This window comes from Propithecus coquereli, unplaced genomic scaffold (genome assembly GCF_000956105.1).
Source record: "Propithecus coquereli isolate 6110/MARCELLA unplaced genomic scaffold, Pcoq_1.0 Scaffold232, whole genome shotgun sequence".
NCBI lineage: Eukaryota > Metazoa > Chordata > Mammalia > Primates > Indriidae > Propithecus > Propithecus coquereli.
In genome coordinates, this window is record NW_012147864.1 from 4,082,968 (window position 1) to 4,103,451 (window position 20,484).

Here is a 20,484-nt window from a genome sequence, read left to right on the forward strand (position 1 = left end):
GCCACCCTCCGAGCGGCGCGCGGCCTCCGGGGGCGGTGTTCGGGCCGGAGGAGCCCGTCCTCCGGCGCGCCCGTTCTTGCCCCAAAAAGCCTGCCGCAGCTCCGGCCCAGAGCGCGCCCCCCCAACAGTGGGGCACAAGGCTGGGGAGCCCCGCCCCCTCCCGGCGCGCCCCCCTCCTGGCGCGCGCCCCCGTCCCCTTCCCGGAGCGCCCCTCCCTCACCGGGGCGGGAGGCCGAGGAGCCCCGCCCCCTCTCCGGCACGCCCCCCTCTCCGTGGCGCGCGCCCCGCCCCATCCCGGCACGCCCCGCCTTCTCCTGGCGCGCCCACCCCACGCTGGGGCGCGCGGCTGGCGAGAGCCTGTCCCCTCCTCGGACGCTTCCACCCCGGCCCCGGGCGCGCCCCCGAGCGCGATGGGGGGAGGGCTCGGATCCCCACGTGGCCGGGGTGGGGGTGCGGAAGCGGCCGGCCCCGCCCCTAGGCCACGTGCGCGACCCTTCCCCCCTCTCCTCTTCCGCGGCTGGGGCCCTGTTGGGATCGCTCGTCCTGAGGTCCCCGCGCTCCAGCTCTAGGGTCCTCCTCGTCGCCCTCCGAACCCCGCGGCGCCTCCTTGGCCCGGGCAGCGGGTATCCAGCGGCAGCTCGCGGGAGGGTGGGGCGGCCCGGCCAACCAAGCCTGCGTTCGTTCCTCTTTTTGCACCGGGTTCCGGAGTTACTCGTGCGCGGCCCCACTGGGGGCGGGCAGGGCTGGGGTCCGCGGAGAAGGGTCGGGTAGGGGCGACGGGGGAAGACCTGGATGCAAAGCAAAGGCTGGGCTGGGGCGCGTCAGCGAGGCAGAGGCCCCCACCCTGCTGGGGCACCGGGGTCCGTGGCGTCGCTTTTTGGCCCCAGGCATCGACATTTGGGGTTCGGACGGGAAGACTGAGGCCAGCTAGTGAGGCCACTCGAACTCGCTGAGGACGCTTAGGCCAAGTTGTTCAATAGAGGCCAGGACCCAAATGGCCGGGGTCCTCCACACCCGCAGGCCCGGGGCGGCCCCCTCCGTGGCCACCACGCTCCCGCCCTTCCCGGCGCCCGCGCAGTGGCCGGACAGGCCTCCAGGGGGCGGGGCCGCTTCGGCCCGCGGTGACCGGCTGCACCGACTAGAGCCGCTGCCCCTACCTGAAGCCCGGCTAACGGACCCGGTCCCGCTGGCCAGTGTGCCCTCAGGTCGACCGCTGTCCCTGGGCCGGACCATACTTGGTGGTGGCGGCCTGTCTCGGGAGGCTGTGGCTGAGCCCTCGAAGGACCGGACAGTGCCCAGTAGCCCCCTGCGCGGGCTGAGCAGAGGTGGGAGGGGAGACCCTAATCCTAAACCCAGCACATGCGGGAGGGTGCGGGTTCTCTTGGATACACTCGGGCCTCTCCCACCCTGGGCACAAAGCTCCTCTGGACTCCGTGGGCGCTGTATTTGCTGGGCCTGGGTTGTCTTTGAAGGTCTGGGAGAGTGGACCACTTGGGCAGGCCTGGCCATCTAGCGCAGAGCACCCAGGCACCTGTGCAAGGAACAGTCTGAGACAGCAACCAGGACCTTTCATTTTTTCCACTGATGTTTAGTGGGCCCAGAGCAGAACCCACCAGCCCTGCTCTGGGGCTGAGGGCACAGTCTCAGGCCAGGCAGCTGGCAGGCTGGTGGGAGGCACCTCCACCTGGGGGTCTGAAGGATGCTTCTGATATGCCACAGACGTGTGAGGAGGTGCCTGCCTGGGACAGGCGGCAGAGGTTAGCCCTGGGAGGTCACGGCTGCGTGTCCCCCGGGCCTTGACGTCCCAGACAGAACCTTCTCTCTGAGCCTCGGCCATCTTCCCGCTTCTAGCTACCAACCAGGGTGTCATACCTCTGGCCTTCACCTGCAGGCCATGCTAGCCGCTCTGCAGGCAGGAGTCCCCATTCAGGGGGTTCTCCCCAGGCCCACACCCCCAAACCCCAGGAAGACCAGGGCTATATGTGCAGCCCATCCTGCCCCCACCCTGACCACATGGCTGGGGCGCAGGCTCTGCCATGTGCTGTTCCTCTGTCTTCACTGTGGCACTTAAGGAGATGTCACCCCCATCTTACAGATGAAGAAATCAAGGCTGGCAGAGGACGAGAGAACAGCTTGCCTGTGCTCACAGCTGAGAGCAGCAGAGGTCTCGGGGGGACACACAGGGAGGCAGCCCCGGCTCACATCCAGGCTGACCCTAACTCACGCCTTCTTTCTTCAGCCCTCAGTTCCACACTTGTAGATGGGGGGTCGTCTCTACCCTTCCCGGGCAGCACCGAGGGGTTCAAGGGTGGATCTTCCCAGCCCCACAGAAGGGCAGTCCTGCAAGCTTGAGGGCCACCCCCGGAGGAGAGCTGGGGAGGGGATGGACAGCAGCCAGGTGTCACCAGGTGTCTCCAGCAGGACAGGAGGGACTCAGAGGTGCCAGGGACCGTGGCCCTGCCTCAGAGGAGGCCAGAGTGCACACAACCTCCCAGGCACAGTCGAGGGCAGAGGTCCCACAGGCCCGAGTGCACACACAGCACAGACACCCCAAGGCAGGTGACAGGCAGAAGCAAGGGCCCGGTATGAGAGGATATGGGTGTGCTGGCATGGCTGTGGTTGCCTAAGACAGCCAAGCCTTTACTATTTAATAGTTTTAATAGTACTTTCCGTACTATTCCAATGTTTTTTACCCACATGTATTTACTACTTTTCTTGAAATGTCAACAGGTATCTAAGCATTGTGGTTACAGGCCATTTGTCCTTTCATTTTTACACTTTTCTGTAGCAAAATTTCTTGTTTTATCTTTGTTTATTTTTTGTTACAGACAGGGTCTCACTCTGTTGCCCAGGCTGGAGTGTGGTGGTGTCGTCATAGCTCACTGCAGCCTCCAACTGCTGGCCTCAAGCAATCCTCCCACCTCAGCCTCCCAAAGTGCTGGGACTACAGGCATGCGCCACCGCACCTGTCTTAATTTTTTAAAATTTTTTGTAGAGACGGGGTCTTGATATGTTGCTAAGGCTGGTCTTGAACTCCTAGCCTCAAGCGATCCTGCTGCCTCAGGCTCCCAAAGTACTGGGATTATAGGCGTGAGTGACCTTGCTGAGCCAGAATTTATTTTTAAATAAAGCCTCCACCACTGCCACCAAGTGTGGGCTGAACTGAGTGACTTGTTTCCACAGAACTGGGCAGGGAAAGGGGAAGAGTCATTGACTGTGGGGAACTTGGGGACCCCACCTTCCCCAGGTGGCGAAGGTGAACATCACAGGAGGTTGTACATGTCGCAGGTACCCCCGATAGGATGTGATGAGAAGGGCACCTCAGCTCTGGGAGTTAGTTCTTCCCCAAACTCTGTGACATCAGTGTAATCATGAGAAAACTGACAAACCCAGATTAGGGTACATTTCACAGGACACCTGACCGGTCCCCATCAAGACTGGTCAATCAAGGTCACGGAAAACTAGGAAAGTCTGAAGAGCCGTCATAGGCTTTAGGAGACAGAGGACTATATGCCACGTGGGATCCCGGATGGGGCCCTGGGGCAGGAAAGGATGTTGGGGGAAACTGAGGACGCAGGAATGGAGCGTGGGGTTTAGGTGACAGAGAGGTGCCCACGTGAATTTCCCGGCTTTGATGGGACGTTACCACGCGGGAAGCCAGTGAAGGGTATGGGATTCTCTCTGCTACTTCTGCGGCTTGTCTGTAAATCTCAAATTCCTCCAAAATAAAAAATTTTAAACATGAAAAGTGAGCACGGGGGGCGGTGACTGAATAATAATGACCATATTTTACCCTATGGCAGGTCAAGGTGACGGCCCTACTCTGGCTGCTTTAAACGTGTGGCCTGTCAAAATGTCAAATGGGTTGTTGGAGCCTTGGACCCAGCAATTCACTCCCAGGAAGGTACCCAACAATTATTCGGGAAGGACCGGTAGGGCTGTGTATTGCACGGTTGGTGATGGGAAAAAATGAAACAACAGACCTAAGTGTCAGTTACTGAGTTAGAGACCACGTGGCCGCCGTGGACAGGCACAGGGGATGGGCTTAGGTAGGAAAAGAAAGGCCCAGATCACAGTAGAGCACACGCCCCCACCCACGGTTTGAATCTTGCGTGTTTCCACCTGTGTCCGGAGGCTGTGACTTGGCCAGCCTGTCCTTGGCTACGTCTGGACAGGCCTCCATGGACCTGGGGCCACAGGATGGGCAGGCAGGGAGTCAAGCTGCTTGGGAGGTGGGGATCTGCCACCCACCTGGCATCCCCAGCATTTCAGGGTGCAACCCCTGACCTCTGTCTGTCCTGCTTGTCCACAAAATACCAAGGTCTCCGCCCCTCGTGGGCTGCCCTTCCAGTAGGCCGTGGTGCTTTGGTGGTGGAGCCTGTATTTAAATTAACACACATGTCGGGTGTTACATAACCGATAACCTATCCCCAAAGCACATCCAGGTCTGTTTCTATATTAAGGTGTTAAGTCACTTACCACCGTTGGGCAGCAGCATGCTGGGCTTTGAGCAGCGGAGAGTTTGGGGTGGGACAGAGGAAGCCGGGTGGGCCAGGGGAGTGGGCAAGCGGGCAGGTGGCTGTCCTCCGCCTGAGCCTGAGGTCACCCTGCCTGTCAGGAGCACCTCTGGGCTCATGTCCCCCAGGCGAGGAGCTGCTGGGGGGAGGCCACGGCTTTCCGGCTGGGCCAGCACTTCCTTTCACATGCTAATCCGCCCCCCAGCTCCTCCTCCAGCCACTCCAGGGCCAGGGCCTTGCAGTCGCAGTGAGGTTTTATCTGGGGGGCTGGGAGGGGACACCCGGGACCTGGCCTCTGGACCACTTCCTGCAGGCACTTCCCTAGTCTCTTAAAGATGAAAAGCCCTTCTCTAGACCTCTCCTCCTATCACAGGGTCAGGTGGATGGTGAGATTCCCAAGGACGCTGAGATGGGTGGGCTTCAGAGCGGCCGAGGGCAGGGCCCTTCACCGCAGTCTGCACCTTCCACAGACACAGATGGCTCCTGGTCTGAACCCTGCTGTCAGCTGGGGCCTGGCGGTACAGAGCTAGCGAGGCAGACCTGTGTCCCCCGCCTACTTCACGCCTTAGCACCTGTGCCGCCACAGCAGGGAGGGTTGAGGGAGTCCAGCTAGGGCCTTCTCTTGTGGGCAGTGGGGACAGTGACCCCAGCAGCCAGGCTTGCTGTGAAGATGGACCTGGGCTGGGCACAGTGGCTTATGCCTATGATCCCACCACTCTGGGAGGCTGAGGTGGGAGGATCGCTTACAACCAGCAGTTTAAGACCAGTCTGAGCAACATGGTAAGACCCCATCTCTGCATAAAAATTTAAAAATTAGCCGGGCACAGTGGTGCACCCCTGTAGTCCCAGCTACTCGGGAGGCTGAGGCAGGAGGCTGATCTGAGCCCAGGAGTTGGAGGCTGCAGTGAGCTATGATGATGCCACTGCACTCCAGCCTGGGTGACAGAGCCAGACCCTGGCTCAAAAACACATAAATAAATAAATAAATGAAAGATGGACTTGGCACATGGGAGCAGCCCCGAAAGCAGAGGACCCGGAGGCTGGTGCGGCCCTCAGACTGCTCTGAGGCTGCGTGGGCGCCCATTTGACTGGACCACACAGTTAATAAGTGGGTCCTGCACCCTGACCCCAGCACGAGAACTCAGAGGTGGACACACAGATGAGTGCCTGCCCCCAGAGGCCCATCTCAGATCAGGGGCGTGGCCGCCATGGGCAGAGGAGGGGACAGAACCACAGCAGAGCAAGAGGCCTCCCCATCCTCTTGTTGAACTCGGCATGGGCCCTGCAGGTCCCGCCAGGATGGACGGAGCCAGCTGGAGCCGCCAACATTAGGAAGGTGAGCCTGGGTCAGCTCGTCCACCAGTGCCGAGACCCACATGAAATGCCAGCAAGCAGGTCCCTAGGTGGGAAGCGTGGGCATGGGCCCCAGACACAACCCACTGGGAGGGGATCACACCCCCCCATCACAGGCAGATGCTTCTGTGGTACCCAGTCAACAGCTGCTGCAACCACACACCCATGGGCAGGCTCTGCCCCTTGGGTCCCTGGTTACAGGAGTGCCTAGTCCACAGGGTCAGCTGGCTGGTGGGCCATGGAACACAGAACTCCTGGTATGGGCTCCTGGGACCCGGACCCCGTGCTGAGGTGTGCCAGATGCAGGTGGCACCCTGCCCAGAAGAACACTCTGCTGGAGTGTGAACAAGTGTGTCCTGGATAATCCACAAAATGGAGAACTGGAAGTTGGCCCTTCTCCCAGGCAGCCTGGCCGTGGGCCATACCAAGTGGAAGGGGGAGTGTGTACTGGAACAGACCACTGGCATCCCCCTGGTCACTGCCCTTGCATGGTACTCCAGGGTCCTAAGATAAAGGGGTGGCAGGGAGAGGCAGAGGGCACGCCCCTCAGAGACACCCCGGACGGAGAGAGGCGAGTCGTTGCAGACAGGCAGGGCCAGAGGCGGGAGGCTGGTCTGAGGAGCCTGTGGCCCACAGGGCCCTGCCTCAGTTTATCCCTTATGTGAAATGGTAGGCACAGGGAGAAAACGGGGTGTCGTGGTTGCAGGTGTGTGCCCTGCAGGTGTCTGTACATGTTACTAGATGGGCGCTGAGTTCACACCAGCTTGGGAAACAGGGCTGCCTCAAACTGAAGTGTGCAGAACCCTGGCACGGAGCATCTTGTGGAACCAGCATCGCACATGTCGCATTCTAGTCGTCACCTGTTTGCTCTCAGGGGAGATGGGGCCTCCAGACATTAAGTGATTAGCATGATGGGGTTTTGGCAAACTGGGATAACAGAGTCTGGAAACAGCCCTAAATCCAGCACACATAAAGGCAGTACTTCGATGGGGTAGAGGACTTTTTATGGAAAACAGAGTTGGAGCAAACAATTTTGGAGGAAAAAAAAAACTTTGCTTCCTACTTCACTCCTTACCAGAAGTACTTCCTAAAATTAAATTAAAAAATGTAAAAAAAAAAAAAAATAAATATATATATATATAAAGAGAAACCATTATATTTGTAGAAGAAAATTTCAAATGGTTTATAATCTTGGAGTGGAGAAGGTATTTCTAAGCACGACACAAAAGGCAGATGTCATAGTCACAGATATGCCATAGTCACAGATATGCCATAGTCACAGATAGTGACCAATTGCGATTTTAAATGCCTAGCTAAAAAACAAAACAAAACCACAAAGTCAAAGACTAAAGACAGATAGGAAAAAACACTTTTAACAGACAAAGGACGAATTTCCTTAATATGTAAAGGGCACCGAGAAAACAACCCAATAGGAAAATGAGCAAAGAATATTTAATACAAATGGCTTAAAAACATGTAACTGTTTACAATAAACATACATTTTTCCAATTTCAAAATGATCATTATTAGTGGTAGAAACAATCAACATAAATCTGACACAGCGTCAAGACATCAGATTGTACTTACAGGAAATACAAATAGAGCTACAATGAAACAGTATCTTACGCCTACCAGGTCTGCGAAATCAAGCCTGGGCAGGGAGACACCAGAGCCCTCCAATGTCGGCAGGGCAGGGCTACTTAAAGCCCTAGACCTAGCATTTCTGCTCCAAGGACTTTATAGCCTACAGAAATATTCCTGCTTGGGTGCATCCGGTCAACCTGGCATTGTTTATGGTTACAAGAGACTCCAAAGAACTCTAAATTTCTACCAACAGGAAACGGGGTAAGTAAATTATAATGCTATAGATCGCTGTTTAAAATAGGAATCCGGTCTATACATCTGCATGTACAAAACGCTATTCAAGCTATGGGAAGTAAAGGAGCCCCAAGGAAAGTGACCCACCTTTTGCAGAAACACAGGTGAATGTAACTGCATAGACTTTCTCGGTGGACACGTAGGAAAGTGGCTTCTCTCTACCCAGGGGAGGACACTGAGCCTGGGAAATTAGGGATGGGAAGAATCTTCCAGTGTCCACCAAATGCTTTTTGTCAGGGCCCCTGAGCTGTTTACTCCGCGTACCTGGAAACATTTCTGTTCCAACGCAAGCAGCTGCTTGGACTCGCCGCACGGAGAGAGTCCCCAGCTCTCGGGAGCTAGCGTCCCTGGCGTCGGAGGCCCACAACGTGCTCGTGGGAGCCGGTGGGAGCCCCCCGGAGGGGCACGGCCAGGGCGGAGGGTGTCGGGGGAGAGCCGCGACGAGCGGCGCAAAGGTAGGGCACGCGCGGGCCGCCGGGCCTCGGGGCGCAGGCATCCTCCGCGACTTCCTCGCGTCCCGCAGCACCGAAAGGACCCCGGGGCCCCGCACAGGGCCCGGGGACGCGCCGCCCGCCCCGGGCCGGCCGCCCCCCGACCTCGGAGACGGAGGTGCGGGCCGCAGCCCGACCCCGCGGGCCGCATGAAGGCGTCGAAGCCGTTGGGGGCGGCCGGGCCGGGGCAGGGGAGCCCTGGCGGGTCCCCGGAGGGATCCGAGCGGCAGCCACTGACAGCCGATGCCACCACTCGCGCGCGCGCGGGCGCGCGACGCCACTTCCGCTTCCGTTCGGACCTAGGCCGTGCACGTGACGCAAGGCGTTCCCCGCCCCCAGGCTGAAGCACCGCCCCCTTCTTAAAGGAGCCGCGGAGCCCGCGGACCTCGGAGTAGGACTGGGGCTGGGGCGAGAGGGAGGCAGTTTTGGCTTCGCCGCCGCCTGATCCCCAGACACAGGCTGCGCCTCTGCCCACACCCGGGGGTGAACGACAGGCCACCGGTCCGCGAGCCCTCCCGCCGCTGGGGCTCCTGCCACGGAGGTCTCAGGTAGCCCTCCGGTATCTGGGGTCGCCTGCGACCCGCCCCTGCCCTGTCTTCAAGGGCGTCCCGGACGGAGGACGACCTAGCGTGTTGCAGGAGCGCTCCCGGGACCCCAGCTCTTGGGGAGATACTCGGACTTGCCGCTGTCCTCCTCCAGACCGCGGCTTCCCCGCTGCCAAGGAAGCGGCCCGGCCTCCCGGGGTCCAGGTGGGCTCTGTTGGCCCCTCTGCGGCGAGGACCCAGAGGCCCGGCGGGAAACTGTTCTCCAGGCTCCAGTCTTGATGGCAGCGAGCCTCGCAGGCCTCCCCTGCCATGGAGCTGCAGGTGCCGCGCCCTGGAGTCAGGGGACCTGGGTTCAAATGCTGCCCCCACCCTACCACCACCCAGGCAACCAGCCCCCTCCAGGGGCCCTTGGGACCAGACCCGGGCTCACCCCTCATGCGGGGAGAGTGACTTGGCATCTGCTTTGTAAAACCCATATTGGACGCGTGCTGATCTTCCCCGAGGACTGGGGGCGAGGTCGGGAAAGCCGGCTCCCTCTTGGAGCTCGCTGAGCCCAAGCGCGGACAGGAACCGCGAAATGAAAAAGAGGAATCCTAAAATTTTAAATCTTTAATTTCTGTTTTCAGGTTTGTCTTCTTTTTGCTTCCAAAAGGAGAGCATAACTCCATTGCCTGTACATCGTCCACAGCCCTTGGGCTGCGGCAGGGTCGCCCGCCGCCGGGAGAGTCCTGGGCGGCCCGGGAGGTCCACATGCAGTCCCCGGGGCGTCCGGGCGGGCGGCCGCCTTATTGCTGAGGTCCCGCGGCCGGGGCGCACCGGCCGCCACTAGGCGCGCTGGCTAGGCAGCTCCTGGGAGATGAAGCGGCGCAGGCGCTCCAGGTACTGGCTGTAGAGCTCGATGTCGTTGTGCCCGGCACCCTCCACCCACAGCGGCTCCACAGCCTTGGGGCAGCGCTCGTAGAGCGCCAGCCCGTGAGAGAAGTCAATCACCTCGTCCTCCGTGCCATGGATGATGAGCACAGGCGACGTGATTTTGGACACCTTCTCGATGCTGGGGGCGGCGGGAGGTGCGGGTCAGATTCCTGCGCCCTGCCTGCCCCCTACCCCTCCCTGCCGAGGCCCACCCACCCGGGGGCCCCGCCCCGCGCTCACTTGGGGAACGCGTCGAAGCAGTAGGTCTTCCTGGTGTCGGGAAAGGCGACGCGCATGCCCGAGGTCAGCGGCGAGTGCAGCACCACTGCCGCGCACTCATAGCGTGAGGCCAGGTCTACGGTGGGCACCGTGCCGATGCTCTGCCCATACAGGATGATGCTGTCCGGGCTGATGCCGTACCTGGCGGCGCCGGGGCAGGGTCAGCCGCGCCTACGCGCGCACACCCCTCCCGCCGGCCGGCTTCCCGTGCAGTCCTCCGTCTCCCCCCCTGCTCAGGGGGTCAGGCCGGCCCGCCGCAGCCCCACCTCACTGTCTCTACTCTGCTTCTTGGGCAGTATCTACCTGGACCACCGTGGGGAGTGCCCTTGGGAGGAGCAGAGGGGTAGGGGTAGGCTAGACCCTGGAGACCCTCCTGCTCCCCCTGGTCACTCCTAGGCATACACTCCACAAGAAGGGCAGACCTAAAAACATCTCACATCTACTTGAGGTCTTCCTGATTAGAAGGCCCTTCCTGGTGTACCTGCAGTGGGTAGGGGGGTCTTCCTGCCTGCACCCGTTCCCCAACTCCTCAGGTGTGGGGGGTTGAGGCAGCTGTGTTGTCATTGTCTGGTGGCATTTTAGGGTCCCTCGGAGCCCCCACGCCCAGAGAGGTGCTCAGTACCACACAGGCCAGCAGCAGTGGAGCCACCTCCTCCCAGCAGCACCTTCTCTCCACAGTACACAGGTCCTGGGCCCCCACCCCACCCCCCACCCTGCTCACCTGGCCCAGCAGCAGCTCCAAGGCCCCCATGCCCACTCCCAACTGCACGAGGACCCCCTCGCCCCTTGCGACGCAGGAGGGTTCTGAAGCTCTCCTCCCACAGGCTCCCAACCCTGATCCCAAGGAGGTGCCCCTCCTGGTGGACAGAGACCAGGGCAGGTCACATATCACGTGGGCTGTCCACCTGGGCATTCTCACTTCACCTTCCCACCTCAACCAGCAGCCTTATCTGTCCCTCCCCCTGGGCTGGACCCCCAGCTCCCTGACAGCACCTCATAGTTAGCCACCTGCCCACCCCACCCCCAAGGCATTGGGGATGCCACATGGCTCATGCCGCCCTGCAGCTCTGCCACCGCCTCTCGGGCCTGCTCCCCAGCAGCACAGGCACCAGACCAGGGTACTGAGCCAGCCCAGCCCTGCCACCCAGCTCCAGGCAGGAGTCCCCAACCGCCACCTGGACAAACACAACATGTCCCAAATGCAGCTGCTTCCCGCTCCCACCACCTGTACAGCTGCCGGCTGAGGTTTCTGGAGGACAACGTCGGCAGCAGGACACATGGACAGACAGAGCTCAGAGCCCTGCCCCACAGTGGGTGTGACTGCCAGTGCCCCTGGGCAGTGGGGCAGGGGGGGCAGGGGCAGGGAAGCCAGGCCTATGTGTCCCTGCAGCTCAGGACGCACGGTTGGCACTGGTGCCCAAGGCTGCCAGAAAGCCCAGGACCGATCCCCGCTCAGGGTGATGCCAGGGGACCCAGCTCCCAGGCCTGCAGCAGGGACTGCCTGGCGCATCACCACAGCAACCAGAGCCTCCACCACCACCTCCCCAGGGCCACCAACTCCTCAGAGCTGCACCTGGTCCCTGCCAGAGCGGGTCGGACCAGTCGGCAGGGCAGGGCCCAGACGGCAGGCAGAGAGCAAGGCACCGCCTCCGGTTGGGGGGGGCCAGCCTAGGAGGCCTGGTTCTAGAGCAGCACTGGCTCAGGCCATGCATGCAGGTTAAGGGCCGAGCAGGCGTGGGGTGGGAGGGGCTGCCCAGGGGCTGCATGACCAGGGGGCAGGGTCTGACCAGAGGGCGTGGAGTGGAGGCTGGCCCAGATCTCAGTGTGTGCTGGGGGCCCATACCCACTAACTTCCCACCAGTCACAAGGCCATGCTGGGCACTATGCAGCCTGCCCCACTCCTCCAGACCCTGCCCCCACTGCTCAGGGCCCCGCCCTGCCCAGGAGGAGCCTGGGCCCCACAGCCACATGCCCCTCAAGTGCTGGACTCCGGGACCTGGATGCAACAGCCTGGCCCCACCCTGCGTCCCACGTGCTCCCCGGCCCATGGGCTCCTGGCTGTCCTTTCATACCACCCCAGCACTCCCTCCCAGGCCAGCATCCTCTGCCCACCCCCTCCTGCCAGGTGGCCTCCACTCCCGTGGACAACCCCAGCCCTGACCCCAGCCCCTTCCGGCCCCGGGCCAGGGGCTCCCAGGAGTAACCCCAGCCCTGACCCCAGCCCCTTCCGGCCCCGGGCCAGGGGCTCCCAGGAGGAGTGGAGGGGAGGAGAGGCTGCACCCTGGGCAGCTGGGAGCCCACCTGTCCCACTCTCCGGCCCTGCACATCTACTATGGCTCACCTCCTGCAGGGCCACCCGCCCCCCTCTCTGGGGAAGCCGGCCTGTGGCACCAGGTTTGGGCCCCTCTCTGGGGAGACGCTCCAGGGGGACCTCTCTCCTGCCGGACCGCCCTCACCTGGTGCGCAGGGCCTGCCAGGCGGCGTCGATGTCGGCGTAGAGGTTCTTCTCCGAGGGTTTGCCCGAGCTCACACCGTAGCCAGAGTAGTCGTAGGAGAAGACATTGCAGTGGATGCGGGAGCCCAGGCCGATGTAGAAGCTGCACATCTGGCCCAGGTCCACCGCGTTGCCGTGCGAGAAGAGCACCGTGTACCTGGGGGCGGGGCAGAGCTGCTAACGTGTCCCTCCAGACCCCCAGCACCTGGCGGTGGACTCAGGCACAGTCCACCCTGGTGGCCAGCCGACACCCATCGCCGCATTCACCCCTCCCAAGAGGTGATGCAGCCAGTGAGGGGCGGGCAAGGGGACAGCCCAGCTTAGTCCTGAGGTGTCCCCACAGGGAGAGGACAGGAGGACTGGGAGGGGATGGGCCACCTAGGCAGCAGAGTGGCCCTGCTCCCCCTAGCTGTGTGGGCTGGCCAGCGGAGCCCCAAGATTCTGTGAAGGGGAACACTGGGACCCTCAGTCATGCTCTCAGCTCAGGGCAAACCTGCAGCTCAAGCTGAGCTGGCTGTGGCGGCTGTCACCTTTAACCCTCTGCACAGCGGCCTTCTCTGCCCGAGGCTTTCCTCCTGGAGGGGCCTTAATAGCCCCAGGATGTGTGTGCACCTGCCCATAGCTCAGAACTTTCCCAGAGAAGGTGGCACTGCTCTGTCGCAAGGCTCTCTGTCCTTCTCCAGGAATGATCCCTTTGCTGTTAGAGGACAGCTGGACCCCAGCCCTGCCCCCCGCAGGAAGCAAACAAATCCCCCTCACAGACAGGCCACTCTTCCCGAGTGGGCCCTTCTGCCCAAGTGCCATGGCCGTCCTGCAAGGCCTAGCCACTTCTCAGGGACAGGACCTGTCCGGGATCATGCCAAGAGCAGGCGACCAGCTGGCCCTGGCCATGGGCTGCTTCCTCTAGCACCACCAGGCCCAGCCCAGCTGGAAGGCAAAAGTTCGCACTTTGGACTCGGGTCTGGAGTCAGAACTCCACCTGGTACGAAGGCAGAAGCACAGAAGGCCAGAGCGGTCACCTCCCCGCCCCACCTCTGGCTTACGCCTGAGAGGACAGCCTGCACCAAGGAGGTGGCAGCCACCAAGGAGCTGAGCGCTGGGGTCCCCCAGGGGGCTGCACACAGAGGGGAACGGCAGTAGGGCCTGCGTAGCCGGGCAGAAGCCCTGGGTGGAACGAGGCCTGCTCTTGCGCAGATCTGGGCTGCTCCCTTTTTGGCAAGAGGACTCTCGAGAAGGACAAGGACAGGCTTGCAGAGGACGCCCACCCTATGCTGACCTTTCACTCTGGCTACGGCCCTCTAGGGGCCATCACTAACTACGCTGAGTGCCCCGGGCAGAAACGGGAGCCCCAAGAACAGTGCAGCCTGGGCCAGGTGCCCCCCCACCCCACCTCCGGCTGCTCACCTGGCACCAGGCACGCAGCGCACGTACATGCAGGAGATGCGGTTGCCGCGGGCACTCTTGGTCAGGAAGACCTCAATGGTGTCCAGCTCGCGCTGGTTGTACTGGAAGTCGGCACGCTCCGTCAGGTGGAGCTTCCAGCGCCCAGGGTTGCCCGAGGAGGTGCGCAGGGTCCCCGGGGGGGCAGCACCGGCCCCGCTGGACCCTGGCTCGGGCTCAGGCAGCAGCGAGTAGGTGGGCTCCGGTGGCAGGAAGGCGAGCTTGGCAGCGATGCGGCCGGGGCAGGGCGGGCAGCAGAAGAGGCAGCAGAGCTCGCTCACCGACAGGCCATTCATGGCGGGCACCGCCTGGCCTCACCCAGCAGGGGAGGGGTGGGGGTGCTGCGAGTCACGGGCAGGGGGGAGGGTGTCCCCCCGGCCACCGCCCCAGACAAGAGCCCCGTTAGGAGGCCACAGCCCAGCCCCATTGCGGTCCGAGCTGAGCCCCTGGGAGCCTCGCAGCCACAGGTCTCCATGTCGTGCAGTGGGAAACCCTGCAGGGGAACAGCAAGATATGGAGGTCCTTCTGGGGTGCCATGGTCACCTGCATCAGGTGCAGAGGTGTGGGCCTAAACCTTCTCCAGCCCTGATCATAGTCTCACCCTCTCCTGCCCAGACTGCTGCAACCCCCCAGCCCACCCCCAACGACCACACTCCCTGAGCTTGCAATCACCACCTCTTGCCACGTCGGGGATCACACCCCAGCCCCTGGCACACACCCCTGCCCTGGGCCCAGGGAAGCCCCCACCCCAGGCCTCAGTCCATGCTGCTGCCCAGACCCTTCCCCTGCCCATCTCTGAGATCCTTAAGGATTCATTTGCCACCCCCAGGGGACAGAGGCAGCCAGGGCAAGGACAGATGTCCACAGCACAGAGGGGCCTCGCAGGACTGCCACGTCTGCAGACAGAGGAACCCCGGCAGAGGAAATACAACAAACAAAGGCTCTAGAAACAAAGGCAGGATACATCTCAGGCTGGAAGGCCCTTATTGGGCTAGGACAATGGCTCTTCCCTGTGCTGGGGGCCAGGCCGGGGGGTCGGCCTGCTGAGACCCAGGGAGGCCGAGTGGGGTCAGGGGAGCTTGGGACTCTATCCAGCACTGATTTAGGGGTTCCATGACCTTGGGTGAGTCACTTACCCTCCCTAGTCTCAGCGTCTATAAATGCAGACACCACTGACCCCACAGGAGAGTAGGTAAGAGGAGGGAAGGGAGTTCGGGGCAAGGGGCCTATCTCAGAGCGGAAACTCAGATGTTCCTTTCAGCAGAAAGTCCTGAAACATTGTATTAAATTGATAACTGCTAAGTTGCCAAAGCAACCACAATCGTGTAGGGAGCTGCCATCAGATAGACGCTAAAAAAACAAAAAGGTCTGAGAGAAATCTACCCCTGACTACGCCTTTCCTTACAGATTACAGATTGGAACGAGGGAGGGAGACACGCTCACAACTGTTTCAGCGGCAGAACGCCCTGGCACATTCAGCTTTTGGGTCACAGCATTTGAAAACCGCTGGGCCAGGGAGACGCAGTTCAGAGGCGGGTCCAGACACACAAGGGTGGGACAGCTGCAGCCCGCGAACATGGCTCATCCGCCCCCCACCCCAAGGAACAGTCTCAGGCCCAGAAACACATCTGCTCCCTCAGGACCCAAGATGTGAGACCCACATCCCAGTCACCTCGACTCAGGGGCACACAGGGAGGAGAGGACAGAACTGTGAAAGCCAGGGTGGACAGCATCACGCACCCCGAACCCCAAGGCAGGATGCGAGTCCCACGAGTGAGTACTTCTCAAAGGGGACAGCCTATCATACTGGTTCTCAAATGATTCCACCCTGCTGAGGACACATGTCAATGTCTGGAGACAGTTTTGGTTGTCATGACTAAGGCTGCCCCTGGCATGGGTGGGTGGAGGCCAGGGACATTGCTCAGCACCCTGAAGTGTCCAGGACAGCCCCACCTCAGAGAGTGACCCAGCCCCAGAGTCCACAGTGTGGAGGTTGATAACCGTCAACTTTGACATATTCTCAAAGAGGTCTAGGCCCCAAGCAGGTGACACCCGCTGATGCTGGGTGGCTGGGAAGGATCTGGAATTTGACTGGCAGGATGGGGTCCGCTTTGAGAGCCCAGTGGGCAGGCAGAAGCCTCCGGGAACCCTGAAGGACAAAGGGGCACGCCAGGGCAGGAGAGCCCCGATACCAAGCCAGAAATGTGGGTGTCATCCTCCACACCTCCCTCCACTGCCCAGATCCGATCCAAACCAATCCAATCTGTCAGCAGGGCCCGCAGGCCCTGCTTGTCTCCCTTCAAGCACCACCTGGTCGCCGCCTCTGTCACCTTTCACCTGGACCAGGGCAACAGCCTCCTGCCTTGCTGGCCACCCTGCTCCAGGACACCACTCCAGCAGCCAAACAACCTTTTCATGACACGAGTCCGATCACCACACCACCTCCCTTTGGGGTGCCCTGGGGGCTCCCACTGTTCTCAGCACAGAGATCAATCCCTCATCACAGCCACCCAGGCCTGCAGCCCAGTGCACAGTGACCTCTCCACACCCACTCTTCTCCCATCTGCCCCTCGCTCCCCATAGACTAGCTGACCTGCTCCCTTCTGCCTACTGGGGACCCCCTTCCCCAGCCCCACCAGACATCCTTGCCCGTCCCACCGACCCTTGAATCTCACTCCCAACGCTCTCAGAGTCCTCCAAAGTGGGTCAGGACCCCTCAAATGCATTCATGTCACCACGGCTTGTATTTACATGCTTAATAGGACTATCTCTCTACTACATACAAACTAGAAACTCTGTGAAGGCAGGACCAGCATTTGTTTTGCCTCAACAACCCTTTGCTAACGGAATGGGCGAATAGTAAACAGCAGAGTTAAGGGGAAAGATGCAGGAGGAAAAAATGAACCTCCAGGATCTGCCTGATTTCACAGGGCAAAGGACAGTCTCCTCTTGGGCCACAAACAGCTGAACCTTCCCTGTGTCACTAATGGGTGCTGGACTACGTAGTGCACACCCAGATGCCTCACTCACTGGGGCCACACCCCTGGCACCCTGAACCCCATCGATCCCGTCCACAAGCATAGAATTGGGCACCCGTCTCCTGGGCCTGTGCTGCGGGCGAGCACTGTTGTGAGGACCAAAAAGCAACTGAGCAACCGAAACACAGCAAGATGACCTACATATAGTCGACTTTGATAGCACCGCACCCAACCGGTCAGGGTGGCAGAGCTGCCTGGGGGAAGGCGCAGTCTGAAGGATGTAGAGAAAATGGGCAGGTGACAGGGGATGGGACAGAGGGAAGCGAACAGGAAAAACCCCAAAGGTGACAGAGTGTTCCAGGAACTGCAGGCCAGAGCAGAACCCGGGAGGAAGAGGTGAGCAGAAGAGTCCCAGAGGGCGCCAGGGCCGGGTCAGGTCGCGCTCCCTGACTGTGGACTTCATCCTGGGGCAAACAGGGAGCCACGGAGGAATCCTGAGCCGGAAGTGGGCAGCGCAGGTTAAGGGCTTTGGGATGATCTCCGGCTGCATCCTGGACAACGCGCTGGAGCGGACGCCAGGAAGCCTACCCAGGTGTCCCAACCGGCAGGAAGATGCCTGCCTGGGGCAGAGGCGTCTGGGAGCTGATTAGGAAGCGGTCTCGGTCGCCGCTGGCTCCAGGGAGGGAGCCCAGTGCCGGGCTGGGGGCAGGTTCAGGGGCAGAGCCCGCGGCTCGGGCAGGGCGCTCCCTGAAGAGGTGGGGTGCGTCCCCGGCGAGGTGGGCGCTCAGCCTACGCCGCAGGGCTGAAAGGACGCGGGACAGACCTTCGCCCGAGTCAGAGACGCTACCCTGCGGTCCCCGCCCCTGGCCCGGGGTCCTCGGGGAGGATCCGTGGCCGCCCGGACAGGGCGAGGGGTCTCCGGGACGCTCCACCGGGCTGCCCGGGCCTCGCGGCCAGGCCTGGCTCCCCAAACGGCCGCGGACGGCACCGAGGCCACCCTGCGCCGCCGCGCCCGCCCCTGCCCGGCACTCACCGCCCCGGCCCGCGCCCCCCGGCCCCAGGGCCGCGCTCCATGGCTCCTGGCCGCCCGCCCGTGCGTCCGTCGGTCCCTCCGCGCCCCTGCCCGGCCTCCTGCGCCGCCGCCGCCGCCGCTCCCCCGCGGGCGGAAGTGAGCCTCGTTCCCGCCACCGCCCCGGAAGTGACGCGCCAGCACGCGCGGGGGCAGGAGGCGCCCTCCGATGGCGCAGCGCGCGCCCTGGGCGAGGGCGAGGGTTGGGGAGGGGCTGGCGTGCCGTGGGCGGGGCCTGGCGGGGCGGGGCCCGAGCTCCCGGTTCATTCATTTCCTAGTTCTTTCACTCATATTCGGACAGTCTATGCTGAGGCGAGTGCGGTACTCGCCTTGGAAGCAAAATTTACAGGGACGCCAAAAAGTTCAGGCAGCAAAATAAAAAATATTTTCAAATACATTATTTTTATTTAACAACTCATAACATATATTAAATGCATTATTTAAAAAAATTTGGCAACCTAGGGCCCACAGGCTGGCTACCTGTCTTTACAAATAAAGTTCTGTTGAAACCAAGGCCCTGACTGCTGTGGTGAGGCGAGCGAGACGAGATAGCACAAGTGCAGAGTTGGATCTTGTCTTTACGTAAAATCTTGATATATTGTGCACCATGGATTCTTTCGTATTATTTTTTTCTTTTTTAGACAGAGCCTCACTCTGTCGCCCAGGCTGGAGTGCAGTGGTGTTGTCATAGCTCACTGCAGCCTCCAACTCCTAGGCTCAAGTGATCGTCCTGCCTCAGCCTCCCAAGTAGCTGGCACTACAGGCGCCACCACGCCTGGCTAATTTTTCTATTTTCAGTAGAGACGGGGTCTCGCTCTTGTTCAGGCTGGTCTTGAATTCCTGAGCTCAAGTGATCCTCTGCCTCAGCCTCCCAGAGTGCTGAGATTACAGCATGAGTCACTGCGCCCGGCCCATTCATTCTATTGCATTAAAATATTAATATTATTAATCAAAGTGGCTGAGATTGTGGGGCATCCCTTACATTTTGTGGCTGATTTCACTGCATGTCTGTTCATACCCCTGGTGCCTGCTGGCTAAGCTCTCAACCGTAGGGAGGGGTCCTTACACAATGAAGAAAGAGATCTGATAAGGAATGAAGGGAGAAGACAACCACAGAATCTCAGAGACAGAGTGATCAGGATCAGCCCTTCTGTGGAGGAGCCAGGCACAGAGGCAGAAAAGGCTGCAGAGACCAACCGTGCTGAGCCTGGAGGTGTGAGTGAGAGTTAGTTGGAGACCTTTGCCCTTCCAGGCCTGCACCCTGTTGCAAAACGCTCCTCCACCCCGCAGGCAGCCTCAACCCTTCTCCCTCCCAGGGGCTCTCATCGGTAGCTCCATGTTATGGAGATATGGAGACAGGCTTGAGGCTCCCAGGCCAATCCTCCTCCGTCACCGCATGACAGCCCCAGGGAGACCCAGGCAGCTGAGTACCCAGCACTGGGGGCCAGAGATCTGGGAAGCTGGAAAATGAGGAAAAACAAGCCCAGGCAGTGTCCAGTCCTGAGCCTGAATCCTTTTCTGGCAGCTCTGTCCTGATTTGGCAGGAATGGGGCCCTGAGGGAGGATTGGCAGGAACCTAACTCAATTTTTGTCCCCCAAATAATCGGCACATGGCTTTTTAACTTCGGCACTGCTGACATTTGGGGTGTGATCGATTATCCTTTCTGGTGGAGCTTGTGTGGAGCCAGGAGCCAGCTTGTGTGGACATTCTGGGAATTGCTTAAATAACAGCAGCTGCTTCTAGCATCTGACCCATAGGTAGCCCCGGATCGGGGCAAGGCTGCCTTTGGTCGGTAGGTGGCAATATTGCCTGCTTGACATTTGCAGGGTCTGGGAGGCAGGTGCGGGGCTCCCCAGGGTCCAGCGCGGGAAATCTCATCTGTCTTGGCAAGATAGCAGCAGCCGTAACAGTCCATGTGCACACACCGAGCACGCACCCTGGGCCAGATTATGGGACTGAAATATTAATCATCATTAATTATTGCCATTAGTCTCAGCGTCTGGGACCTGGGCAAGTAGAGAAACAGGAGGGCTAAAACTGTGTGCAAATAAGACTTAAAGAGCTGTGAGCAAAGAGGTTGGGTTTTGGAGCTTTTCCAAGCTTGAAATTAATATTTTCCGCTGCCAGATGGGGGTGGCTGGTGTGTGCCTGTGTGCACACGTGTGTCACACGGGCATGGAGTCCTCTTTGACTCTGAGTAGGCAGACGGGGGATTCATTTATCGACATAGCCGCCGGGGACAGCAGTGTCCTATAACCCCCAAGACAAAGGAGACAGTGACTTTCCCCTCCTTGTCAGGATTTACCGGATTTTGCTCAGCGCTGCCGGGGCAGCTGAAGGAAGTCCCTCCAGCCTGTTTCCAGGAAGACCCTGAGCTGGAGTCAGCACAGAAGTGGGAAACAGCTGAGCCCATCAAACTGCCTGTAGTGGCGTCAGAAAGTCAACAGGGTGATGCACCACACAGACACCCGCCACACAACGTGACACCAGGAAAGCCGACTTTGGCCTCAAAAAAAAAAAAAAAAAA

At 60.5% G+C, this 20,484-nt stretch overlaps 1 protein-coding gene across 1 annotated transcript; it reads right to left on the reverse strand.

The window, feature by feature from the left end:
* Positions 1-9,378: 9,378 nt before the first annotated feature.
* On the reverse strand, positions 9,379-18,048 carry ABHD17A (abhydrolase domain containing 17A). Its single transcript, XM_012645485.1, has 5 exons — positions 17,921-18,048; positions 13,874-14,402; positions 12,432-12,626; positions 9,937-10,116; positions 9,379-9,835 (listed from the first exon to the last, which is right to left on the reverse strand). Exons 2-5 carry the CDS (start codon positions 14,203-14,205, stop codon positions 9,610-9,612), a joined length of 933 nt encoding a protein of 310 aa, XP_012500939.1. The 5' UTR covers positions 14,206-14,402; positions 17,921-18,048; the 3' UTR covers positions 9,379-9,609.
* Between the last annotated feature and the right edge of the window lie 2,436 nt (positions 18,049-20,484).